This window comes from Ambystoma mexicanum, chromosome 12 (genome assembly GCF_040938575.1).
Source record: "Ambystoma mexicanum isolate Mex_15411 chromosome 12, UKY_AmexF1_1, whole genome shotgun sequence".
NCBI lineage: Eukaryota > Metazoa > Chordata > Amphibia > Caudata > Ambystomatidae > Ambystoma > Ambystoma mexicanum.
In genome coordinates this window covers 1,161,539,908-1,161,567,815 of record NC_090936.1, presented here as the reverse complement: position 1 = coordinate 1,161,567,815, position 27,908 = coordinate 1,161,539,908, and the positions used below count along the sequence as shown (strand labels likewise).

Sequence of the window (27,908 nt, the reverse complement as noted above, 5' to 3'; positions counted from 1 at the left end):
AAATCTCCATGACACCCTCTCTCCCTTGCAATCGCTTTTTTCACTGGGTACACAGCTGTGTTACGTTGGGATTTTTAGGGAAGCAATCTCTCTTGCTGCACTAGTGTGAAAACCGTTTAAAAAATAACCTAGTATGCTGCTTTGGACATGGGATACTGCTTTACTCGTGGTACAATTGCTCCTGGCTTTAACTTTATCTTCCCTGCCCTGACTCACTTCAATAGGCCAACCTCATAGGGGCTAATTACAACTGCACGCTGGGATCCTGGGTCAGGTCACTCAAGAAATTGGTTCTTTTTAATCAGTGCCATCCTTTTTGGCACTTCTCTTTTCACAATTCTCATCCAATAACTAATGCTTATGAAAAACAACACTTCAACATCCTCTTCATCGTCCTGAAACAACTCTTCGTCTGTCCAATATGCCAGTCTGGGCCCCTCATCTATACATTTATTTTTTGTGTTTGTTTATTACGCACCTTAGCCCCCAGGCATCAGACAGATTGAAAAAGAGGAAAGAAAACAAAGGGGCTGAAAAGACCCAGCCATGAAAGATCCTAATAGAATAGTAAGGTCTTTAATGCTTTCTTGATGGTAGCTAAATGTTCCTCATGGCGCAGGCTTCTTGGTAGTTTATTCCAAGCCAAAACTGCCTTCACTGGGTACGATCGTTCTTTGCCCTTTGTCCGTTTGCTTCTCGGACAGGTCAGTCGCATCGAGTCCTTAGATCTAGTGGCCCTAGTAGAATTCTGAATAGTAATACGTTCTTTTAAGTATCTTGGTGCATTTCCAAACAAGCACTTGTGAGTCATGATGTTGATCTTAAACTCTATTCTAGCTTCTATAAGGAGCCAGTGCAATCCTCTCCTATGTGCTGATATATGTTCCCGTTTTGGGACATTTTTTATAACCCTGACAACATTGTTTTGCAAGGTCTGTAACTTTTTAAGACAGGACGTGCTTGCTCCACATAACAAGGCATTACAATAGTCCAGCCTCGGCATGACCCGACCTCTGACCAAAGTAACGCAGTTAGTGCTAGAGATATAAGGCTTCAAAAGGCGCAGAAGCCGCAGGTAATACTGAGTGTTTTTCATTACACTCACAACCTGAGCATCTGCATTAAGTGAAGCCCCAATAGTAACACCAAGTGTTTTAACCTTATTCACTGTTTTTATGGGGTGTTGATCTATACAAAAGCTTGCATAGGAGGTTCCAATTTTTCCTCTTGCTTGGGCTGACCCGAAAACCAGGAGTTCAGTCTTCTTACATTTAAAGCACAAACCGCTTTCTGCCATCCAGATTCGTATCATTTCATATGCGGATGAAACAAAGTTACCATCCTTAACGTAATCTCCACTCAGCTCAAAAACAAGCTGGGTATTGTGCGCACAGTTGGTAAAGTGGAGCCCGATGGAGTCTAATAGATCACGTAACAGACGGCAGAAAATGTTAAAAATATTAGGAGATAAGCATGCCCCTTGGGGTACGGAGGCGTTTCCCCCAGACAATCTTGGCCATTCTATTACCCAGGAATGTCCTCAACTGTTCTTGTGGAGCAAATGCCAATTTCCTTCAATCTTTGTATTCATGTTGTATGGTCCACAAGGTCAAAGGCTGCGGAGTGATCAAAAGCATCAGCAGCCCTGACCTACTTTCGTCCATGATGTTCAACATTTCTGTTTGCAGGTCAAGCCAGCACACTTTCTGTCCCGTGTGAAGTTCTAAAACCTGATTGCCGCGGGTGTCCTATATCTGAATCCTCCAGATGTTTCTGAAATTGACCACCATCAACAGAAAGGGTACATTTGTGATGGGTCTAAGAGAGTGGATTGCAGGATCTAAATTAGGTTTCTTTATTAATGGGGTAACAGTCACTTTTTTCAGAAGGTCATGCACATTATTGTCAGAAAACGAGGCGTTATTGAAGCGAGTCACAAAAGGGGCAAATACGTCAGGGTGTTCTAGAACACTTTTTCATGGGAGAACGTCTGTTTGAAAGAAATGCGTCCCACGACTTGCCAAAGTTTTAACGAGGGAGTCCACTGTTATGGCTTCAAATGAGAATAATGTTTTTTGTTGAACCTGGGGTTCATGTGCAGGGGTCTGAAAGACGGATTTTGCATTAGCATCTTTACTACTAACAATGCAAGAATGTGCTTTAAGGACTTTATTAGCAAAAGCTTTCTGTACAGCTTTGCAGTTTAGGTTAGTAGGAATATATTGTTTTGTCTGAGCTTTAGGTTTTTCGATTGCCCTAATAATCTCAAACAATTTCTTGGTATAATCCATGGAGTTAGAAATTTGAGAGTCAAAACAATCACTGCCTGCCATGCGTTCCCCTCGTCATCAGTTTCATGAAGAACTACTCTCTGCTCCCTTTCTATGACAGCTTCCAATTCTAGTGGGAATATGTGTCCTTCCTCTTCGTTCATGGGGATCTCTGGTCTAAACAAAATCTCTGCATGTCTGGTATATCCACTCCCTCTCCAAAATAGCCCTTTCCATTGACTACTTTGAAATTCTTTTCTGTATTAATTTAGCTTCTTCTAACTTTCTTTCCTCATGTTTCTTCCTAGTGGCCTCTTGCAACTACTGACAGCGGTGTACTATAGTTAACTGAATCTCTGGCCATGGCTTCACCTCCATCCCCCTTAGTTTCTTCAATTGCTTTTGCAATTGCCCAGGCAACCCCCGACATAGGATATGATTTAAAAAAAAAAAAAAGGCTACTGTCTTGTCCCATGGCTCATGAGTCTCAAGGCGCCAATGCTCTTGGATCTCTTGAATATTTTCAATGGGGTCCTAGTCTTCCTTCATTTTGTGAGCCTTATTTGCCCTACAATTAATAAAAAGTGCCCTGTCATGCATTGTGTTGTGTGCCGTCACCCCAGAATAGCACACCCCCCGTGCTCAAATGTCATTGGCTCTCTCCCCAATAATGGGCAGCGAGCAAGATTTTTTTGTCCCTCACTGCTAACGTCATCCCTGCTGTTAGATCTTCTAGCTCATAAATCAATTTTTCTGCACCAGATGGCAATTTACATCTCAAATTGTCGTTGTCCATCTGTGGCCATGGAATATATTGTGGTCGCCCTCCCCCTTCTCCAGCAATGGGAATTGCGTCAACTCTACATTACTTACAGGTTTGTTTATGCCTTTTGTCTGAGTAAATGCCCGAGTCATGCTCACTCTCTTTCGTCCCAGTAATGCCCTTAATCTCTGAGCATATGAGGTAACCTCTCCTAAGCTGTGTGATCATCCCTTTGAGCATTTGTTGTGTCAGTACTTTGTTTCGTCTCGGTCTACCTCTTTCACCCCGTTCTGGGCTTGTTCCCACGGAGGGACTACGTACTTTTGTTCTTCACCTTCACTCTCCTCCCTTTACTTCTCTGACCCTGTTGTACCAAATCTATGCTTGCTTCCCTCGTCTTCTTCATCCTCAAAGCTCAACCGTTTTGACAAACATTTGCCTGTGTTGCCCTTCTGCTGCCTTTCCCCCTGAGCTCTACTCCTTCCTCTGCGGAGAACCCACTGTGCTCCTTGCTACATTAAGGTTAGCCCCACTATCCCTCCTGCTTCGGTATAGCGTCCCAATCCTCCTTCTTATCCCTACTCCCTCATCCTCGCCGGCAACTATGTGGTGGTTCATTATTTCTTCCATTTCTTTAAAACGTCCCAGCTCCTTTCTCTCTCCTGCTCCTTGCTTTTCCCCTCTCTCAGTGTCATGACCACTGCTTCCAAGGAGTCAGGAGAAGCCCAACGCCCTTGGAAGCAGGCTCATAACATTCATTGCAGACGCCAGCAAGTCCCTTTAGGGACCTTTTGGGCCTTGTCCTGGCACCGGTGGTGCCAGGCTCATTGTGGAGACTGGTCCCGGCACAAGAAGCGCCGGGCTCATAGCAAATTCAGAAGTGCTTGGGTGGACCTACCTGCAGCAGACCATGCTGCTTCCTTACCAACAGGATGAAGTCTTCATCCTCCTCTGGCAGGAACTACTTTTCTTCTGGGTGGGGCTGGAACCACTCCCTAGGACTGGAACTCTTCTGGAAACTGGAACTCTTTTTCTTACCTGGGCGAGGCTGTGGAAGAAGACGCTTAAGCACTCCTGTGCACTATTTAAACCACACCCGATTGGTGCCACGTGCTTCGCGTTATTCTGCAGCAGGACGCTCACCGTGTCAGCTCCAGGGAATCTTCCATTCCAGCTCCTGTGAACGCGAAATCTCCGGATTTACCTGATGAGGATCCATTCTTCAGTCTTCAGCAGCATCTGCACAACAACAAAAAACACAGATTAGAAGAGTCAAGGTCAGCGCTTCAACTTACCCGATCCACCGGAGCGTCTAAGGTATTCGCCGCACCCTTTCTCCGCCATCGAGCCCTGCAAAGACAAAAGAACATTGGTTAGTAACGTTTTGTTTCTGAACGGCTTACCTTTGCGACGTACACTCCAAAGTCAGCTCGCACCGCACTCCGCTACCTGCAAGGCAAAGAGAGACATTAAGGTGTGTTTAAAGGCCTTGAACAGACTTTCTACTTACGTGCCTTCCTATTCTCCATCATCTTGTTCGCGCCTCGGTACGAACCTGGGCATCATCACCGGCGCCTTCATCATTCTCCATCTGAAAGCAAGAGAGAGACATTAAGGTGCGTTGAAAGGCCCTGCACAGACCTTCTACTTACGTGCCTCCACGAACTTTGGCATTCTTTCGCCATCATTTCTTCTCAGCCAACCCTGCAAGAAAGGGACGTTAAAAGAGGACATTAAGGACTTGATATATGCAAAATCCGCTCGTGCAATTAACGGCGGCATCGCTCGCTACTTACCCTCTGCAATCAAGAGGCTGATCCCAAAACCAGTGAAGTAACTGGACCCAGAGCCCTTGCACAAGACGCAGGATGGAGAGCCCGGCATTCACCTATTTAAGGTGAGCACAGTTAGCAACCGAGTACCACGGGAGAGAGTGTGGGGGGTAGAGACTTCATCTAACCTTCTAGCTACTAACACCCCGTGATCTTTTCCATTTGTAGACATCTCACCCTCCAAGTCAAGCTTTGGGTGAGAAGGGGACCAAACCAGGGAGCCAGACGGACCCTACGCCTAACTTTGAAGACGGTTTCACCGCCCAGCCAAGACCCGCGCCTCCGAGGGAACCAGGTGAGCGTTACACTCAGCGCAGACGCTCTTTAACAAGTCTTTCACCATCTTTCCGCTATGTCTCTCAAACCCGCTGTGTCTCTCAAACCCGCTCTCCCTTTCTCGTTTCTTCTCCTTTTCCCTTTTTATTGTCTTCTGCTTCCCTCTGTCTCTCCCCATCTTCTCTCTCACTGCTTCTTCCATTTCTCTCTTCTTCTCCTGCCGCTCTTTGGATTTCCTTTCGCTTTCCTCCACTTCTTCTATCGCCCTTTCCTGTTCTCTTTCCTTCTCCTTCATGCCTCTTCGTCCCTCTTGTCCTGTTTCCCCTCACGTCTGTCTCTCTGTCTTTGGTTTCGTGTGGGTTTGTCCCATCGAGCTTAAGCAATATCCGTCCTCCCACCCATTCACTGGAGCTAGTCGTCACCCCCCTCCATAATTTTCTGCTAATTTCGCCTGCAGTCTGCAGCGCCAGCTACATTCATTGTGTGGGTGTCCTGGCTTCTGGTTACTCAGTGTGGCTCTATTTAGTGTATCTACACTACTATATGCAGGTGGTACATATGCATGTTTAGTGTAGCCTGCCGCTGCTTTAAATTCTTTCAGTGGATAAAATCCCTCTCCCTCTGCTGGTGGGTTGGTGCTCTGGCGAGGAAGAAGAAGAAGAGGAGGAGGAGGAGCAGTGGGCGCGTCGCCCACCATCACGTGCTGGTCAAGTATCCACTCCCTCTTGGGTGAGTCTTCCACCTCGACCCCAAATATTTTCCATAGCTCCAAAATTGCTAACCTGTTACTTAACTTCTTTACCTTATGTGCAGCATGTCAATACATGGTCAGGTGTTGCGCCAGATTTTGAAAGACTGCCCTTCGTGGATCAGGCTTTAACCATTTTCCCAACTGTTTTGCCAGTCCATTACGCGTTATATTTAAAATTCCTGTCCTTATACAGCAGAAGGGACTTGCACAGGTGTATAAGGGAGTGTCTTCCATGATGGCATGTCACTCTTTTGACTGCCGATACTTATCGGACCTCAAAGCGTGATTTTTCAAACAATTCCTCATTACTCTCCAAATTTCTTATCAACAATAAATCTGTGTTCTTCAAAATTCAATACTTTGCAAACCTTTTCCCAAGCCTGCACGGCTTCACCAACACCAATTGGTGTGTACACCACACATGCTGCCCATACACCAAACTCCACCCTTAAGGCCAAACCAAAACTATGCATGCTTCTCAAACATGAATCAAGATCACTCCCACCTTTTTACCCCTACCTTGGGCTAACGCTTCAACCTCTAGTTGTTACCTTAGACTGCTAAAGAAAAGACCTCCTATCGTCATTTCACCACAATCTTCGTGCCCCCACCGTGGGCAACACAACTACTCCTATCACTCCTACAAATCCTATTCACAGCTTCCTTTTGGAAGACACCCGTTCTGCCACTTAACCTCACCCCCTTCTTCTGGTGCCAGTTGCTAAGAAGCATATAGAACATGAGTGCACGCTCAAATCCCCACAATACCCAACTCCCGTCTTCCTGTGTCTCTCCTTGGAGTCTAAGACGCCCCCTTCCGTAACTTAAGCCACAGGGAATCTGTCAATACCACATCATAAACACAATACACAACAGACCCCCACCCACTTTTGTTTGGCAGTTTAATGTTCTCATACTTACATCCGTGGGTCTGTCAAAGCCTTCAGAAACATCTCCTCCCACAATCTGCCACTATGCCTTCCAGCCTGCAGGGTGTCTCGTGGGGAGCGGGCAGGAATTTCACCAAGGAGGCTCCTGACGACCTCGATTCATGCGTGATTAGGTATCTGGTCCTCACAGGGCACAACGCAGTCCTTCAGGTGCGCAGCAGGAAAGAGCAGTAAATTAATTAGGGCATTGGCATACCAGCCTTTGCTACCACATGAATTGGTGGGGCAGGAAGACCCCTGTGGATAAGCAAGCAGACAGGCCAAGGGGAATCACACACCTCAAAACTAGAATAATTTAACAATACCCATATAAAACAGGGACAGCACGAACATTAGGCAAATCTTCACAGCTCTTAACAGCTCCAAGATTGACACTCTTAAAAAGGATAATAACATCATAAGTGATGTGTCGCATTGCAAAAACCTAAAGCGGGTACAGGTTGGTTAAGGGAACAAACTATTTATGGTTTATGTAGGAGTTAGTGGAATCATTGGTCAGGCAATATCTGCTAACTCTGTCTGAGACCAACTTCTAATATGCAACAGGTAAAAAAATGTAATCTGTGCACTATATCACCGGACAATGCAACAATGTCTGAGGCAACGTGGACCGGGGGTGATGATTGGTCAGTGGTGGCTTTCTCGGCCTTGGCGCTTTTGAAAGGTTACTAGCACATGAGCACAAAAGAGGGCGGTGGGAATGACACCAAGGTGCTACTTGTTCCAATAAGGTTACCATTTCAGATTCCCTTGGCCGCAGGCCAGGACATTTAGCTTTCAACTTTGCACTACCTTGTATCTTTTCACACTGAGGAATGGATGGTTATCCTCCAACTGTGGGGCACGCGTGTAGAGACCACATTTTGGCCTATTCTGATTCGCATTTGAGAGGATTTTAGCCCTATGTACTGTAGGTGTCATTATGTCACATGGCCTCTAGAGACTTGTTCGAGCTGCTTTCCTTTCAATATTAGGTTTCAAGTTTGCGGGAATCGGACCTTCCAATATTTTTTTTTACATTTTTTTAAACATTTTTTTTTATTGCAAACTTCAGTTTAATAACTTAATTAAACTTTTGTTACATTTATTTATTTATTTATCCAGTCTTCCTTTCTCTCAGCTACTAGGAATGAAAAACAAAGAAATCCTCAATTTAAGCAGATAGTCATTTTGGCCAATCTAATTTAATTCAAGTTTATAGGGTCTCGTTCCTTAATATAGTGTCCAAATAATCAATTATGGCGCAGGATAGCTTGATGTTTGTTCCAGAGACAACATATGGGCACCATGTTTCCATGTTGTCATCTAATGGTTTAAACTTTCCGAGATGTAAGTAAAGTACCCTGAGTGATGGTTCATGTGCATATTATTACCAAATGCTGGGGGCGTGGCTTGGGAGCATGGAGTGAGGACACGTCTCCCTTAAGCTCCTGCCCGATCCTGCCATAGATCCTCCAGATAATACGGCCAGATCCACGCCAAACTGCCCAAGAAGCGCCTGCCAGCCTGCAGCAACCGTTCCCACACCTTCTGGCATCAAGTTCGACAAAAATCAGAGCCAGCATATACATGACCGAAGCCTTCGAAACCTGATTCCCCCCCCCCCCGGGATCAAAAATGGAGGCCGCAGCAGCGCTTTAGCCCCGAGAGGGAGGAGGGGCCACATGCAGCGCTAAACACTGCTCCAGAACTGGCAGCGTGGGATAGCGGATGGACCCCGGCTACCGGGCCCTCGGTGCCCCCACTTGGCACCCTTTTGCCCCCCCCGCCATGTAGCAAAAACCGCGTGGCCTCGGCTGGTGCCAGACCACGCACGGCTGGTGGTGGTGGTGGTGCGGGGAGACAGCGGGGACCCAGCGCCCTCGCCCCCTGGAGGTCATCACCCAACTTCCATTTGGTGCCCCCCTCACCGTGAAGCACCATCTGTGCGCCCTGGGCGGGTGCCGGGCCGCGGGTAACGAGGAGCGGACCAGTGAGCCTAAAACCTCCGGTGGCCCCCCCCCGCGAGCAGAGCGAGGAAGGAGGACATATAGAATCCAGCAGGGGCCCGCCCGACAAACTTGGACCCCTGGCGGCCCTCCCGCGGGACTCGAGCAAACACCTGGCTCACCAGCTGGAACCCAGCACATGAAACAATCCGGAGCGGGCACCCCGATCCTGCGGCCTCGGCGGCGAGCCGTCCTCAGAGGACAGAGGGCGCATGGGAGGCCGCCGGATCGCCCCAGCACTTGGCTGCACAGCCCACCTGGATGCCAGGCTGCCTTCACCCACTGTACAATAAAGGAGGGGGCCTACGAATTGTCAGGACCGCGTGGCCTGGACCGCAAGTGAGAGCCTGTGCACTCAAGTAAGGTGGAACTATCCCCCGGGAAGGGAGCAGGCCCACACTCCGCCTCACACAACCCCCTGTACCCAGAAAAGGGCACATACCGGAGCATACATAGGAGCAGACCTCCATCCGTCAATCCTGGGCCATCAAATAGGTCTGACACCTACAAAGACCAACCACCAACAACTACAAAATGCCCCAAAGATCCTGAACTGCAGGTCACAACTCAGAATCTCGCACACGGGGCAACACAACCCCGTCTCCCACACAAACGCCATAGTGCGAGACACCATCAAACCTGGGCACCCTGGTCACTGGCCCTCGGGGACGACTCCAAGATCCAAGAGTGTTTCAAGGCCTGTCTTGCAGGCATCTACGCGCTTACGCAACAGCAGTTGCTCCCTAAACAGCACCATCAATACAAAGTCACCGCAATGGAAACCATCACATTGGGGAACTGGACCCTGCACTGATAACGCAGGACATTGCTAATAACTACCCCACACGCCCGGGCCCTCCGCCCCAAATTCCACAATCATCTACACCCGGGGAGCAGAAGACCAGCATCCGGCCACAAACTGTTTCCAGGACCATACGGGGGATGGGGTTCCCGCCAGAGCATCCGAAAGCGAACAAAGTTGACCACAGACCCAGGTTCCTCAGGGGAAACTTCACATTTGTCTTCTTTTGTCGCACAAGAGCCGCCAAGCAACATCAGAGCACTGGTGACAACCTCCGGGGCATAAGCAATACCTAACCCTCACGTGGACACCGTACCAGACGACAAACCTGCCCCCGAACACTTGGTCCACCAGCGCTTAATAGCGACTCCAGGGGCGTCCTCGGACCCCCCACACCAGAGATCAAAACCGTATACAACGGCACGCAGCCTCCTGCAGCAGGAAGACCAGGGATGGCGTTGTTGCGACAAGAATCTTGCACAGAGGAATAGAGAGCTGAGATACAGCCGACGATCACCAACTGGCAGGTGCCAATGCTTGCCGACGGCCCTCCGCTCCGCACTTCATAATCATCTGGTATCACCCCCACCTCCCCCCGCCGCACACAAGAATCTTGCCTGGAGTGGCTACCTGCGACCCGTGCTTTGAGTCCAGACCCCATCCTCCAGGCAGGCCGGCACACCACAAACTGACATGCCGAACTCCAAAGGCAAAACCAAAAACACCATTATGGAGTCATTCAGCGCAGGCAAGCCCAAAGAACCAGACCAACAGGCCAAGGGGCCCAGCACGGGACCCACAACATCTGGTGAGAATGATGAGGACAACCAAATATTAGAGCCCATCCGCAGCCTACGCTCCTTCATTGACACTAAAATAGGGGAGGTGAAGGCAGACATGATGCTGATGCGTCAAGATCTACGCAACCTTACAGACTGCGTGACCACCACAGAGACAGCGCAAAAGGAATCAACCGAGATCCTCAAAGACATGCAAGGCAGAGTCCAAGAACTTGAGAAACGCAACAAGTTCCTAGAAGAGAGGGCCGAAGACGCCAAAGGGCGCTCCAGACGAAATAATGTGCGCCTACTCGGAATTCCCAAAGCAATGGAGGGCCCCAACCCTACCAACTTCATAGAGACCCTTATACAACAAGAGATAGGCGCAGCCCACCTCTCGCAAGGCTTTGCAGTCGAGCGTGCAAATAGATCCCTACAGAAGAAACCACCGCCTGGCTCCCACCCATGCGCAATTATAGTCAGAATCCTCAACTTCCAAGACAGGGAAGCAGTGCTGCACTTCTCGTGTGAGGGTGGGGTGGGGGAGGGGTTAATCAACAGAGGCAACGCCAGGATTGCCATCTACCCGGACTACAAGCCCCTAGTACAAAGGGCGAGGAACTCTTTCATCCCAATTAAGCCCGGACTGCGCCAGCTAAACATCAAATACATGATAATGTATCCCTCAAGGCTCAAGATAACATACAAAGGCAGAGCAATTTTTCTGGAATCACTGGCGGTGGCGGCCACCATGTGGCTTGAACACAACAACCTGGCGGTTGGGGAGGAGAAGGCACCATGACCCCTGTCCCGAGTCCACAAGGCAGGATCACCCTGAGATAGACTCTCGGATCCCAGGCTGGTGGGGGGGGGGGGACAGGGCTTCGGAGCAACATACTCCAAGTACGCCAGAGGAGTGCACACATGGATAAGCGGAAATTTACCCTTCAAACTCTTGTCTAAAGAGGTGGACCCCGAGGGTAGATACCTCATACTCCGAGGAAGCATTGAACAATGTGTGGTGTGCCTAATCAACTCAGACCTCCCCAACTGCGGCGTACCTAGCCAAACTACAACTGAAGTTAGCTCCTTATAGAGAATGCATTTTCATATCGGGAGGCGACTGATTGCCTTCATGATCCTACCCTCGACAGGTCTGGCCCTCCGACGCAACCGACCAGCCAACCTTCCTCCGTCTTAAGTAAAGTCATATGAGATCTGGATCTGTCGGAGGTGTGGAGGGATCTGCATCCTGAAGGTAGGGAATTCTCATACTACTCAGCCCCACATGAGGTATACACTCGTATAGACTACCTATTGATTGTCAAAGGGTACCGCCCCCAAATAGACTCCGCCTCCTACTTAGGTAGAACTATATCTGACCACTCTCTGCTCCTTATGGTATGGAAGCCAAAGGGTCCTAGACCACCCATATTGATGTGGCGGATGCCAGCAGACGCCGTGACCAATGCGGCATTCACGGAGGGGCTACGTGACAAAATAACGGAATACATGGACAACAACGTGGGATGTGTAGACAGATGGAGCATCATTTGGGAAGCCCTGAAAGTAGTAATAAGAGGAGAGGTCATAGCCAGGGCCGGCGGGATCTGGAAAACCCTCAAGAAAGAACTGGGGGGCGGCGAGGAGAAGATCAAACGACTGGAGGCCATGACCACTAAGTCTAAAGAACTCGGAATGGAAATGTCCACAACAAGGAAAGACTGCCAGGAAGCCTGGGCCAGACTGGCTAAATTTGACTATATCGCAAAAACCACCTCGGAGGGGGATAAGCCAGGCAGGCTACTTTCGTGGCTGTTTAAGAAAGAGAACCCAAAACTCCCACTCCTCGAAATCACACAATGCAAAAAGGGATTCAGAAACTTTTACTCCCATCTATACAGCCATGACTATATCATTCCCAGGACGATATCCACGATACGCTGGAGGAGATCGGTCTCCCCACAATAGAAGAAGCCCAGCGGAACGCATTAAATCAAGAGCTAACAATCGAGGATATTCAGGAGGCGAACAAAGCTCTGTCCACCTGTAAAACCCCCAGGAGCGACGGGCTACCTCCAGAATTCTACAAATCATTCACAGCCGAACTAACTCCAACTCTACACAAGGTCTACAAGGAAGCCTTCAAGACTGGGAAACTACCAAGCAGCATGTACGAGACTCTAGTGATCCCCATACCCAAACCCGGGAAACCGACATCCGAGTGTGGTTCCTACAGGCCAATGGCCATCCTTAATTAGGATATAAAAATTCTTACGACCATACTTGATAACAGATTATCAAGAGTTATTGGGACCTTGATAAACAGCGATCAGAATGGGTTTGTCCCGTGCTGCAGTATAACAGCAACAGCGTAGACTACAGCATATCATAGCACAAACAACAGGCTCGCAGGAACCGTACGCACTAGTCTCCCTGGACGCCATTAAGGCGTTCGACTCCATTTACTGGGAGTGGATTCTGACTACCCTGAAACAATTCTGCCTGGGCGAATACTTCATCCGCTGGGATGAGATCCTCTACAAGGCACCGGTGGCCAGGGTTAAAACCGGAAGGATGGTGTCGGCGCCATGGGGACATACAGAGGGGCACAAGGCAGGGATGTCCCCTTTCTCCGATGTTATACATCCTGGGGCTGGAACCACTGGCAATATACATTAGGAAGCAATGTTTTGATGCAGGTATAAAAATTGGTGGCCTATACCACGTGATCTTGCTATACGCGGATGATGTCTTACTCTACCTAAGGGATCCGCAACTCAACATACCTACAATTCTGGAGGTACTAAGAAACTTTGCTAGAGTTTCAGGAATATCATTAAATCCGGAGAAGTCTTGCATATTCCCGCTGGCGGGACTGGTCAGGCCCATAAAATCTGCACTCCCAGAAGTCGGGATATGTTGGGAACCACACACATTGATACTTGGGCATCAACACCTGGCACGCCCCCGAACAGACACATGGGAGCAACACCCTGTTGGCAGTACAAAGGCTCAGAAAATCCACGAAGTTCTGGACCAAGCTCCCACTGTCAATGATGGGCCAAGTGGCCATCTCGAAAATGATAGTGCTACCACGCTTCCAGTACTTCTTCCAAAACAATTATTACATCTCGGCTGCCTTTTTCTGGCTGCTGGGCTCACTGCTAAAAGACCTGGTGTGGGGAAGCTCCAGACACAAGCTCGCCCTGGATAGATTGATGTTACCATACAAAGTAGGCAGGGTTCAGCTTCTGGATTTGGAAAGATACTTCCTGGCTGCCCAACTCACTTTCGTGGCTAAATAGCTAGCAGATGATTCCACCTCAGAGACTGGCCTCCTAACTCAGCTAATAGCTCCGGTCCGACTGAAGGAGATCCTTTGGGTCTGATGGAAGCAGCCTGCGAAAGCTCCCCTGCTTGTTCAGCTTGGCCGTAAAATATGGGACAGAGCACTGAAGCTGCAGAAGACAGAGAACCCATACTCTCCAGAAACACCAATGATTGCCGACGTCTGCTCCAACAAAGATGAACTAGCGCTCACAAGGCTATGGGAAAGGCACAGTATCTACACTTGGGGAGATATGTATGATGAAAACTCCTTCCGAAAGTTTGATTCCCTAGAAATCAACGAAGGCCTCCCCAAGGGCCAATACCTCTGTTACCGGAAAATCAGAGAAGTGGCGAAACAAAAATTGAGCGAATGGCCAGAGGAGCCGGAAGCGAACCCGAACCCGACCCTATTGCACAACCTTGGAGACAGCTGGAAGTCCACCTCTAGGATATACGCCCAGCTCACAGACAGACCTAATCCCAAGAGCGACACCCTAAAGAACTCATGGGAGACGGACTTGGGGATAAGCCTTACAGAACAGGAATGGGGGAGAATCCTGTAGTTTCCCAGAGAAGTGTCCAGAAACGCGAGATTCAGATTAATCCAACTAAACGTTCTCCACAGGACATACATGACCCCCAGCAAAATCGCCAAATTCAGCAGACCCCCACTCCCGTTTTGACCCCGATGCAACTCAGAGGAGGGAGAAATAGCACAAATGTTCTGGAGCTGCCCAAAGATACAGCACTTTTGTGCTAGAATCAAACAAGTGGCATCTGAAGGAATGTTTGCTGGGATCCTATCCGAGGATAAGCAAGTTCAGGCACATCGCCAAATTCATGGACCTGGCCTGTATACTGGCCAAAAGAGCAATCGCTATGACTTGGAAATCTCCGACCGGCCCCTGCAACACCAAATGGCTTAAAGACCTAGAACACTGGTCAGAAGCGGAAACCATACTATGGGGGAAGGAATAATCAAGACTGTGGAAGGCCCAGTTAGAACCTACGAAGCCTGGAAATCCTTGATATGGGACATGTTTCATCTGTCTGATGACAAACTCCCGTGAACGAAAGCCAGTCTACCTACAAACCCTGGACACAGGTTTGGCACCAAACCTCATGATAATCCATCTTTCCCACCTTCCCGTCCTTCCACTGATAAATGCTATTTTACAATATGACTATTCAGTATGTAACTCTCGTTTAAAATCTTAATAAAAATACTTTAAAATAAATTATTAGCAAATGCTTTAGGGATTCCGCTGCAATGCCACAGAATCGACATTGATTATCAATTGTTTCTTTATTCTGCCTTAACCGGAGCATCTCTTTTGTTTGTAGAGCATTTAGTTTGAATCTTAAGAATTGATCCCGATGGTATTGTGATGGGCAGTGCAACAGGTATCTTGGTTGTTGTTTTGGCTTATTTCCACCCACTCCTAGAGGGAGCGCTGTTTTGAGTTTCCACGCTTTTCTAGGTTAATAATCGAGCACCAGATATCAAGTTTCTTCTTGGCTAATTGTGCGGAATCAAGCAAATCTGGTTTACTTATACCAGCGACGTCCAAAATTGCATGTAGCTTGCTTTTCCAAGCTTGCAGCAATGTGGTTTGCATTCTCTCATTTCCAGTTTCAAATATCTGATAGGCTGGAATTGATACGCTTAGATGCATTTTTCTCATTGCAGCTTGTGATTTCCCTAATACCGTTGTATGCAAAGAATTTAAGGCCAGTTCGTGTCTCAGGGTCATCATTAAGATGTAATGGGGCAGCCTTAAGACTCTGTGCCAAAAACAACCCTCGAGTTTTTGCCAGTAGTTCTTTTCGATGTTCCAGCCTGCTTCAGCACCAAATACAATTGCCAGAACGACCTTTTGGCGATAAAAGGTCATAACAGGGGCAATCGTAAATTTTCCATATTCTTTGTATATTTTGGCACCTTGTAGCCCAAACTTTAGCATCCGATTCATGAGGTCTTTATTCCAAGGGAGTTCACATAGTGAGTCATTAAATGTGATGCCTAGATATCTTATTGAGGTCACTGAGCTCAAGGGTGCAATAGCAATCATCCATCAGAAAGCCTTTTTTTTTTAATCAGATGAACCAATGCTCATTATTTTTGTTTTTGCTGTATTTATTTTGAGGTTGTTTTCGTTCAGATACGCATGCAGTTTGTTTAACAAGCGTTGTAGTCTGATCTGGGTGCGGTCTATCAGGACCATGTCATCTACATAGGTAATACATTTTATTGGAACTCCATTTAGTTTTGGGGAAAAGCAGTGCTCTTGATCAAGCTGCATTGGAAGGTCCGATACAAATAACTTAACATAACAGACGGCATCCCTGCTTTACCCCCTTCTCGCTTTTTATTATTTCAGACAGATCATCTTGTTGATTTACTCTTATTTGTATGGATGTATTTGCATGAAGGGCCATTATTGGTTCTAACAATGATGCTTGGCACTTCCACTGAGGCAGTTTCAACCATAATTTCCCTCGATTTATGCTGTCGAAAGCTTGCCTCATGTCAATGAAAGCAAGGTACAGCTTTTTTTTCATCATTAGTGCTTCCAACTTTAAGATGTTCAGCATTAGTAGGTTTGCCTCGATGCCTACTTCTGCGGTGAAGCCAGTTTGGTGAATATCCGTGATCTTAATTCGCTGAGCCCATGCTGCTAACCTCTGACGGAAGAAAGAACCAAAGATTTTGACTATTTAGAAGGGCAATTGGGCGACAGTTCGAGGGATATTCCCGATTGCCCTTCTTGTAAACTGGCACTGTCACAGCCTTTAGCTAAGATTCCGGAATTGATATAGTTGCCGATAATCTGGTGAATAGGCTCACGATGAACTGTGCCCACATTTTCTTATGTTTCTTCAGCATCACATTTGAGATCAAGTCGGGCCCTGCAACTCTTGAGTTTTTTAGCCTTTGTATTGCCATTTTGATGTAGCCCTAAAATGATTTTACTTCCCATGGGGTGCCATTGTTGACAATAGTCACTTGCGGTTCATTTAAGGGCTTCTTGTATATAAAAAGGCAAAGTGCTTAGTGCCATTCAGCATAGTGCAGTTTCTTATTCCCAATGCTGCAGACCATGACCGGCCTCAGATAGTCCATTTTCTGGAATTCGCTTGTTTATTTGGCTTCTCAAGTCATATTCGAACCATGACAGTTCAGGTCACCACAGCATATTATTGACAAGTTGTTATATGTCAATATTGTGTCGTCAATAAGATGTATAACTGAATTTATAAAGGTCTTGGTACTAATCTTTGCTGGGTTCCAGTATCCATTTAGTAACAGCAGATTTTTGCGTCTGAAATTTTCCAAAGCTTTGGTCTGAATGATCGTGCCTTGAATCAATGGATTCGGGTTTCACGACTCCAGGGGTGTCTGCCAGTGATTTATTTTTAGCAGCTTTAAAGGTCCCGAGTACGGCCTGTTCTTTTCAGCAGGATTTAAGAAAATTCTGAAGCCGTCTCTCATTTGCACGTCGCGCAACCACGTTTTTTGTAAACAGGCCGCAAAAACGTTGTCCATTGGCACCATGAAATAGTTAAATAAATGCACAACCCCTTGCATGTTCCATGATAGGATTATGCGTGGGGTTTCATGCACTACCAATCATGATTATTGACGAAATTCTCGATTTTTGTGATTTTCAAGTCTCATGCTGGACGTTTCCTCCCGAGAGGCTCCTTGTTTCGATGAGCTTGGGAATAAGCCAGTGATTTCCTCAAAGCAATGCATCTTTGTTTAGCTGTCAAGTTTTCTGCTGATGGTAGTCGTTAAGTTTTTGCGTTCATGGTTGCCTTGTCTGGTTCCAGCGTCATGTCGAATCCAAAAGCAAGCAATTCGTCAGTAGCTTGCAAGATCGTATTTCGCACGGCAGTCGAAGCAATATGCAGTAATACTTGGTCAGAGGTTTTCTCTGTAGGATAGTCTACGATCTTTTTGTCTTCAGAGGTTATGGTCCGTAATATGGGAACACACCTGAATAATTTCATTACATTAGTGCGGATTAAATTGACTTCATTTTCATCGACTTGAATATTTTGTAGCCGCAGATTCCAGATTTGACTTGTCTCTCTAGGACTTTTGTTTAGGTCGACCCTAGAAAGGTAATGGACCTCCTGTTTACGTTGGTTTATCATTAATTTAGGGTTTCATTTAGGGGCCGATTCATGGAACAAACGTGCGCCGAAAATCCTCGCGCAAGCAGGCGCAAGCGGAAAAAAACAGGCGCATGCGCACGTGTGCAATTCATGGAAGTGCCTGCGCGTGTTCATCGCGGGATGTGCGCCAAACCTGTGCATGGCGCACAAGTCACTGCAACATCCCGAAAGGCGTGCGCGACGCGCACAACCTCAGCGCATACACCAGAAAGTGGGCGGGACACGGGGCGTAACGCGCGGAATGGGGAACAACGCGCGAAAATAAGGGCCTAACTGGGGATGTACTGCAGGGAAGCAGACGGAACGCCCACACGCACTCGAACCACACATATTCATGGAATCGAATAGGGCAAAGCCACGCACAGCCAAAGACACGCACAAGCTGAAACACATCCGCCACACGAAGGCAGGCGGTAGAGTCCCAGCGCATCAAAAAAGTGGCGCGCGGGAACTCACACACGCGATTGAGCGGGGCACGTGTAATTCGGGGGTGTGCGGGAAGTTACACACGCGAGTGAGCGGGGTACGTGTTTATCAGGGGTTCACGTGAACTTTTTCACGCGATCGGGCCTGGGGGAGCGTGCTACGTGTATTTCAGGGGTTCGCGTGAACTTTTTCACGCGATCGGGCCTGGGGGAGCGTGCTACGTGTATTTCAGGGGTTCGCGTGAACTTTTTCACGCGATCGGGCCTGGGGGTGAGCGGGGTACCACTCACCGTCTGCTTTGCGTGTAGAAGGCGTAGCCAACACCCGCTGTGAAGTAATAGCGTGTGAACCCCAACGGATGGAAAACACACGCACCACACGAAAAGCACGTAGAGAGCAGTGTAAAGGCACGCGGGATCTCCAAGCCCTGCCAGGGCAACGCCCGTGCGCGAAACGTCACAGACGCGCTTACACTGTAAGGGCTTTTGGGCCAATGAAATCTTGTACACGTGCTGACGCGCTTACGCGCTAAGGGCCTTTCCTCGAATTACACGCTGATGTGCAGGATTTTCACGTGCCAAATCACTCCGTATCAAGCTGGCCACGCGAAAACACACGGAAGACCACGCTCCTGCCCAGAAGGCTGAATCACTGCCCCCCAGTGCCCCGAGCAGCCTCCCACGTGCCATCTGCTGCTGCCTGCCTGCCTGCTGCCACCTGCCATTTGGTGCCTGCACATCAGCCATCTGCAGGGGTCCAGTTGCTGTGTCCACCCCTGCTGGTACAGAAGACTCCCGACTCGAATAACATCGCTCCACAGCCCAGCCCCAGGACCCAGTTGCCCACCCACTCCTGCCCCTGGGGTTGCCATGTCGGGCACATCCACATCTGACACCAGTGGCAACCCCCGGCCAGAGGGGCAGAGGGGCACCAGCTTCACTGCCACCGAAGTTGGTGTCCTGGTGGAGCAAGTCCTGGGGCAGTATGATGCCCTCTTCGGATCGTCCCGCGCCAACAGGGAAGGACGGGAGAGGATCTGGGCCGACTGTGTGGTTGCCATCAACGCGGAGGGGGTGGCAACCCGCACCATCCAGAAGGTCAAGAAGCGCTGGGAGGACTTGAGGTCCAGGACCCTCATGAAGGCCCGGCGCCTCGTGGAAGGGGGCCGGGGCCGCATGAGTTCCATCCAGTTGAGGGTCCTGGAACGCGCACACCCAGCGCTCCACGCCCAGGTCCTTGAGAGGGAGACCTGTCTGGAGTTGAGCGGTAAGTGGCCAAGCATTGCTGTGTGAGACAGGGCATGTTGCAGTGTGCTGGTTGTCTGATACTTGCCTGCATGTGCGACATAGGCCATGTACGCATGTATGTGTGCAGGGACATCATGGTAATGCATGTGCGACCTGTAATGTGTGAACCGCACGGTTGTTGCATGTGTTTGAATGCGACATGGGGAGCCCTGTGCAGATTGCACACATGAGAGCATGGCAGTCTCTGTTCCTGGACATGGGTGGGGGCGAGGGATGGGTGCTGATGCCAGATACATATGTGGTATCCATGTCTGTGTGCCTGACCTGCGTGTCTGTGACTTGTGAGTGCCATGGATACATGACACATGTCTGTGACAATGTACAGATTCACTGATGCAGCCTAGTCATCCCTGTATGCACTGTGATTGGGGTGTACGGGGCCAGATGGATGTGACTGAGGTGAAGTGTGTGCATGTGATAGGCATGACCCATGATGCATGTGAGTCCCATTACATTGTATGATTCGAGAGTCCATTGGACATGCATTGAAATGTCCATGGCACGCACCATGACTGTCACTGTGTGTGTTTTGCCTGGACTGAAACATGTGTTGTGGTGTGACATGATGGAAGTGTACTTTGACAGTGGCACTCATCTGCTATTGCTTCCTGTCTAGGGGACCATTGTACAGTACCCTGATGCTTGTGTTCTATGTCTCCCTCTACGCAGCGGCTAGTGAAGGAGAGGGCGGAGACGGCGCTGTGGAGCAAGGCGGCGGGGATGCCCCCACGGCTGCAGCGGAAGGGGTGGGTGAGCCCCCACAGGGGCCTGCTACGGCGGTAGACGGCGAGGAGCCATCCAGGTTGGTGGTTTCCACAGAGGAGGAGGAGGCCGCCACTGAGGCGCACATGGGGCCTGGTGGGGGCATCCCTGCTGGTGCAAGTGGTGCAGTCCAGGGGCAGGAGGCAGCACAGGTTACCGTGGAGGGGCCTGTGCATGTCGCTGTCCCTGAACCTGTGGGTGCACCACCTTGCACCAGCAGGGATGCCCCGTCCCAGGCCCGTCCGCAGGTAGAGGGGATGTCCATGTCATCTGACTCCCCTCCACCTGCGGACGAGGGGACCCCTGGCCGTGTGGAGAAGGTCCTGATTGGGGTCGCGATGCGCACGGCTGTGATTCGTGATGCCGTGCGCGCTTCCCAGGAGGAGCACGCACGTCATCACGAAGAGCACCGTGCCGACGTGGCCCAATTGGGATCGGCCATGTTCGGGGGTTTCCTGCATGTGTCGGCCAATCTGGCGGCCCTCTCTCACCTCTCTGGAGACTATACGCCAGTCGTTCTCCTTGCCGTCTTCCGGCCCAGATGCCACCAGGGCCCCCTGTGGACCTGCCCTGACCAATGCAGCCAGCTCGGTGGGGATCCCATCCCTGCCACAGTCGGGAGTCAGAGGTCCAGCAGGGGTGGACAACACAGCAACCGGACCCCAGCAGATGGAGGATGTGACGGCATCATCGGGCAGGGCACGTGCACGACGGCGTCGGTGGTTTCCATCAGCCTGGATGCCGTCGTGCTGGCAGAGGCAGTGGCGTCGGAGGTAGCAGCAGGCTCGACGTGGGAGGCATCATGACTCGGGGCCATCAAGATCAGAGGGGCAGGCATCGGCCGGAGGGCAGGGGAACCCTGGGATGATAGTGTCTTCCGTGTGGGAGCAGTTGGTCCAGCGGATAGGTGCGGAGCGGCAGCGGGCGGAAAAGGAGCGGCTCACCATGGTCAGGGCGGAGTTCTCCATGCGTCGGGCGTTGAGGCGGGCTGAGTGCCTCGAGGAAGCTCGCAGGGAGTTTGAGGTGAACATGGGGTTATCCCTGCGAGACCTCGGGGCCAGGACAGAGTCCCGCCTCCAGGACATCGACATGGAGTTCGATGATGCCCTGGCCAGCAACATCACAGAGTGAGCCGCAGGACTTGCCCGCTGCCATTGTATATAGTTCTTTAGTTAGTTAGTGTTAGGTTTCCTTTATTTTTTTAGATGTTTTTGGACCGCTCGGACAATGGCCACTTTTCTGTATATAGTTTTTTCATTAGGCAGTAGTAGGTTTCATTTATAGTGTTGGGCTCATGGACCCTGGAATATTCTTGTGTATAGTTGGATTTTTGAAAAAACATTTTTTTGATTTATATTTGTGTTCACCAGGAGGCAATGGTTTTTCCTTATTTTTCTTCACCATGATTTTGTTTTGGACAACATTAGTTTTTGGATTCCTTTGTTTTTTGGATTTTTACATTAGTTCTCGGACATGGACCATTTCTTTTGTTATCCCCATTGTTGTATGTTTGATTTGTTTACTTCATTTTCATCTTGAATACATATTATTATAACTTTCACTTGTGGTATTTTCTCATTGGTTTCATTCATGTCATGATATGGGTTTTGACATTCACTTGCACCCATTGTGTATGTGTGTGTGACGGACATGTGTTCATTTACATACTTGCCATTGGGTTTGTATCATGTAATTGCATTTACTATGTGGGTGGATGCAATCCTTGGCTGGGTGTTTGTGCTGGGTATGCTGCCCATTACTGCCATGATTGAGTATTGTCAGGACCTGGGGGCAGGGGGACATGAGTGGGGGCCTGCTGGCAGGTGCCCCACAGTGCTGGGGGGGTGGGGGTGCAAGGGGACATGAGTGGGGGCCTGCTGGCAGGTGCCCCACAGTGCTGGGGGGTGGGGGTGCAAGGGGACATGAGTGGGACATGAGTGGGGGCCTGCTGGCAGGTGCCCCACAGTGCTGGGGGGTGGGGGTGCAAGGGGACATGAGTGGGACATGAGTGGGGGCCTGCTGGCAGGTGCCCTGCACTGCTGGGGGTGAGGGTGCAAGGGGACATGTGGCTTGGCTGGGGGACATGCCCATGGTGGATGGGCTGCCTGCGGGACATGACCAGGGTTGCAGGGTAGTCCCCTGTGGTGTGGGCTGCCTGCAGAGGTCGTGGAGGGGGTAGAGGGGAGACCTGGGAGGACCCACACTGCCAATTCACGTCTTGAACTTCCCGCACACCCACGTAATACACTACCCCACTCGCACAGGCCCTTTTGCGTGTGGAACCACCCGCGAGCCCCTGAAATCCACGTAGCCAGGCCAATCGCGTGTAGACTTTCAGGCGCACCCCTGAAATCCACGTACCCAGGCCAATCGCGTGTAGACTTTCTCGCGCACCCCTGAAATCCACGTACCCAGGACAATCGCGTGTAGACTTTCTCGCGCACCCCTGAAATCCACGTACCCCGGCCAATCGCGTGTAGACTTTCTCGCGCACCCCTGAAATCCACGTACCCAGGCCAATCACGTGTAGACTTTCTCGCGCACCCCTGAAATCCACGTACCCAGGCCAATCGCGTGTAGACTTTCTCGCGCACCCCTGAAATCCACGTACCCAGGCCAATCGCGTGTAGACTTTCTCGCGCACCCCTGAAATCCACGTACCCAGGCCAATCACGTGTAGACTTTCTCGCGCACCCCTGAAATCCACGTACCCAGGCCAATCGCGTGTAGACTTTCTCGCGCACCCCTGAAATCCACGTACCCAGGCCAATCGCGTGTAGACTTTCTCGCGCACCCCTGAAATCCACGTACCCAGGCCAATCGCGTGTAGACTTTCTCGCGCACCCCTGAAATCCACGTACCCAGGCCAATCGCGTGTAGACTTTTTCGCGCACCCCTGAAATCCACGTACCCAGGCCAATCGCGTGTAGACTTTCTCGCGCACCCCTGAAATACACGTACCCAGGCCAATCGCGTGTAGACTTTCTCGCGCACCCCTGAAATCCACGTACCCAGGCCAATCGCGTGTAGACTTTCTCGCGCACCCCTGAAATACACGTACCCAGGTCAATCGCATGTGGAAACACCCGCACACCCCTGAAATACATGCTCCCCGCTCTGCGTTTGCTGCTGCCCTTTGCGCTGGGTTGGGGATTTTGATGGCTTTTCCCTGCGCGAGGGGCGTTCTTGGGGGCGTAACTGACGCTGCTGCAGGGTCGCTGCGCCACTCTGCGCCACGTCTGGTTATGGATGTTGATATCCATGAATACGCTGTGCGCCTGAATGTGTTTTGGCGCACGCGGCTGGCGCAGACTGCCGCACGCGCACACTGTGCGCAAGCCGCGTGCGCCACTTGTGCGCCAAATTCTATGAATTACCCCCTTAGAATCAGGTGCAGGAGTTTGATTGTTTGGTTTATTCCCAATGGTTTCGCCACTTCTCAAAGCACACTATCACAGGGGCTGAGGTTTGAGGTTTTTCTTGTCGTTGAGTAACTTGATTTTGTGGCGATCGTTCCACTGAAACCTCCTTGTCAATCGAGTATGTGGAAAGGTTGCACAGATTTAATCCCGGTGAGGAGAGTATGGAGGTTCGACTTTCTTCATCCGAGGCCAAGGCAATTCACCTTTGTTTATTCAGTAATTTATTTTCATTTAGTTGGCTTCCGTTTGATGTTTTGCTTACGAGTGCCATGTCTGGATTCAGTAGTTTTGTGTGACCTGATCTTTCAAACAAGCCACTTTTAGGCAGAGTTGGCAAGTTCCTGATACATTTCTTGATGTTGGGGCAAGGGGGGGGGGGATTGATTTGTTTTTTTCCTGTCCTTTTTGAAGATGGTAGTTCACCAGTTTGTGGTTTATTTGGGATTAAGCTAATCTCCTTCTCGATTCTTATTTAGCTGCTCCAGTAAATATGCCAAATGAGGGATGTATGTTGCTGTTAATAACTGGAGTGTCATCAGTCAAGATTTGCAAAGCAATTTTATCACCGTCGCTCGGCTGCTCCGTATCTGATCCAGGTATAACCAGGCGTTTTCTGATGGATTTATGTGCCCCCTCAAAACATCATCCTTTCGTGGGACTGGTTTTTGCTGAGGTATTGTTGAGTTGTCAATCAAAACAGATCCATTGCTAGTAAGTACCTTTCCAACAACAAGAATTTATGAGGCGTTTTGGGGTATTACCGGTTGTCATATCTCACTGCTTAATATAACTTTCTGTACAGCAGCCACTTGCAGATACTTTTGTTGTAATGTCGTGGGTCCCCCATTGTGACACATCTATTTCACTGCTTCTGAAAGACCCTCAGATAAATTGTCATTTTAACAATGATGGTGCGCGGCAAGATCGCCTAGACGTTCTTGCCAACGGACAGACAGGTCTGCTTCGTTTACATTTATTTTGTAAAAATTCAGTGAAAAGATCGAATTTTTCCATTTTATTTGTGAGGTTTATCAGCATGGCGGCTTGGTCGCTAATTGCCTCATTAAGAGACTCGTAGAGTTTTACAAATGGGATCATGGCGAGTGATGATGCAGCCAAAACGTTATTGTGTATTTGGGTTGAGGCTGCAGAAGATAGGCTGGACTTTGACCCGCTGTCTGTTGGTCGATCAGACCCACCCATAGTAACATTTGTGTTTTCCATATTTTGATTTTCACCCTGTGAGGTTTGTCTGTTCAGTTGTTTTGTTCTAAAGTCTTCTACATGCACTTTTTTAGGCTTTGGACATGGCGTACTGGCATTTACAGTCGAAATTTCTGGCCCTTTGAATGGGGACCGATTCGAAACGTATTTTGAGCTTGCAGTCTTTTTTTGGTCTTACCTCAGTCGAAATGTCACTGTCTAAATTGACTGTAGTTCTTAAGCTTGCCATAATTTTACTTTGACTTGAGACTTCAGTACGCTCTTCATTATCTTTATATATATCCGAGTCAATTGGGGCAATTCTTCGTGCATTTTGATTTTGCAATTGGATTGGCATTTAACTAGCTTCCAACTTCTTGTTTGCCAGTTCATAGTCCTCCATGAGCCTTTGGAGCAGTCGCCCTTCAAGGGCAGTCTGGTCGAGGCATGTACTTTGATCTCGATTTTCCATAAATTGTTCGTTGCCAGCATATTCTTGTAGATCGTCTGTTGACTTTGCCGTAACTCCAGATTTATTTTCTTGGTCTCGTTTGGTTTCATTCCTTCGTTCCTCCAGGTATGTTCTTGGCGAGTAAGTCAACTGATTATCATAATTTGTGTCTTTAGCATTGTCGGCTTTTTCCGGGTTCACTACGCCAGTGACCTGAGGTTTGTGAAACTGTTTGGGGACATTCAGCGGTCATTGTTAAACTGTCATTATCGACGTTGCAAGTGAAGCTTCCATATTCGACATGCTAATTAGTTCTGCGTCAGTAACGCTGAAAGGCGAAAAGTAAACATCGGAGACTCTGCCACTAGGTATAGTCTCCGCTTCTGCTGTCAGCAATACCGGTTTGAGATCAAGTGGCGATAGCAGTGTGTTTACTTTTGTTTTTACTGGGGTAGGCCCAGTAGGTTCATCCTCAGAAATTCGTCTGGCGCTCTTGCCCCCTCCATCTCCACTCTCGCTCTCAATTTCTATTTCTGTAGGAAGGGGACACGCCATCAAAGAGTCTGAGGTTATCAGTGTTAATAACATATCTTTTTACTGGGGCTGTAACATCGCGACTCATTTGCTTACCTTGTCCAGGCCAGCTGACTGCGCTTTCATCGCAGTCCAAGAGTTCAGCATGTGCCGATGTTGTAGCGTTTTTCGTCAAGTCACTGGGCCGCCCTTTGCGGTGGGTGTCATCTTGCAGACAGAGGCTGACTGAGGCACACTGACTCTGCACCTTGACACCGCGCGAGAGTTGTGGTTTTGTAGGCAGGTCCTTGCAGTTAAAGTGACAGGACAGCACAGCACAGCAGTTCGTGGCAGCAGCTCCTCACGCTCAGAAGAACACAATATTAACTGTGTCTTTGCTAATCTAAGAAGACTGTCTCTGCCTGGGAACTGGAATCGCCTGTACTTTTGGGTGTTGATTCAAGCCTTCATTTATCATGTAGTCTTGGCACACCTGTGCTTTTATTGTCTGTGCTGTTTGCCTTGGGCTTTTCCACTAACACAGCAACCAGCTTCTCCTCTGTCTCCCATTCATCCACATGTGGCTGCGCTGTCCATCTAGTTTTATATCGCCACTCATAGTAGTCGCATGATGCATAAGCAAACATGTCTATTCCGGTACGTCTTGCGTTTCAACATAGAAAATAATAAGTGTCTTCTAACTTAGTAGATGCAAGCATATTCTTCATGTCCAAGTGCAATTTGACCTACTGTTCGTGTATCTTTGTGATGGCTGCGTACGTGCTTTGTGTCTAATGCACCTGCGTGTGTCACTGCTGAGTAGTGATGTCATTTTGATCACAGCTCGTTTATGTCCTTAATAGCCTGCAGGTTATCCCTGTGCGTTAAGGCTGATAGCGGTGTCTTAGTGAATACCACCTCTCTCATCTGCAATACAGTGGCAGGGATGAGTCAGAGACCACCAGTGATGTACACCTGCCATTCCTGCAGCATTGGGATGGGGCAGGGGCCGATTAAATGAATGACACATTAATATGCGTCTCTTCATTATACCAAAGTGGTAATCGTTCTTGGGAATATGGGCGGTCCCAGGTTTCTGGGTATTTTTTCACTTTGCCATGCAAACAATCCTAAGTGCTTTCTGCTATGGATGGTAGGAGGCACTTCAATGGGCACCTATGGAATCCGCCTGTTCTTAACAAGTACAAAAAACAGGCAGATCCACAAGAATCCAGAGCATCTCCTTCAACATCAAAGTGGCAAGTGGACGGAGAGGCTGGTGGATTTCAAATTGCGATTGGCAACCCTACTCTACCATGCAAATCCACTAAAATCAAACTGTGTTGAAGAAGTCATTCTTTTGGTCATTTGTTATAGCACCTTTCACCATAATTATGGACCCATCCTGCTTTTGGTTGAGCGCCCTCAGAGGGACTGGAGTCCAAAAAGAGGGAAGGGGGTGGGGGAGGGGGGAGGGGTTCATGTGTGTATGTATGTATGTATGTATGTCAGCCATTAAAGTTCTGGGAGGGTGGGCAAGACCCTGCTAGTCACCCATGTCTAAATGGAGTGTGTATGGGCGCAGCAGAGGTATACTATAGACTAAGTGAGGTGGGAGTTTAAAGGAGATAGGTATACGTTAAGCTACAGTTCGAATTGTAGTTAAAAGTAGCTGCACTCTTATGGCAGAGGTGATGTGCAATAGTGTTTGTGTTATATGCGATTGTAGGGTGTGCGGAATGAGCCTGCGCCTTCTGCTACGATTTATACATGTCATTTACATACTGCATTCAGGAAAACGACGCCCACCATCTACCACATTGCACTGTTTCTGCTCTGTTGCAAAATATGGTACTGGATTCTGTTTCAGTACTACATCACACACAATGCACTGTGCC

The 27,908-nt window shown here is 49.0% G+C and overlaps 1 protein-coding gene across 1 annotated transcript in view; it reads right to left on the bottom strand.

Moving 5' to 3' along the window:
* GNS (glucosamine (N-acetyl)-6-sulfatase) overlaps positions 1–27,908 on the bottom strand; it is a 465,071-nt gene that overhangs the window by 5,490 nt on the left and 431,673 nt on the right. The window contains exon 14 of the mRNA XM_069629767.1: positions 6,814–6,986. Coding sequence (XP_069485868.1) covers positions 6,836–6,986 — 151 coding nt within the window. The 3' untranslated portion in view covers positions 6,814–6,835. The remainder of the gene's footprint in view (positions 1–6,813; positions 6,987–27,908) is intronic.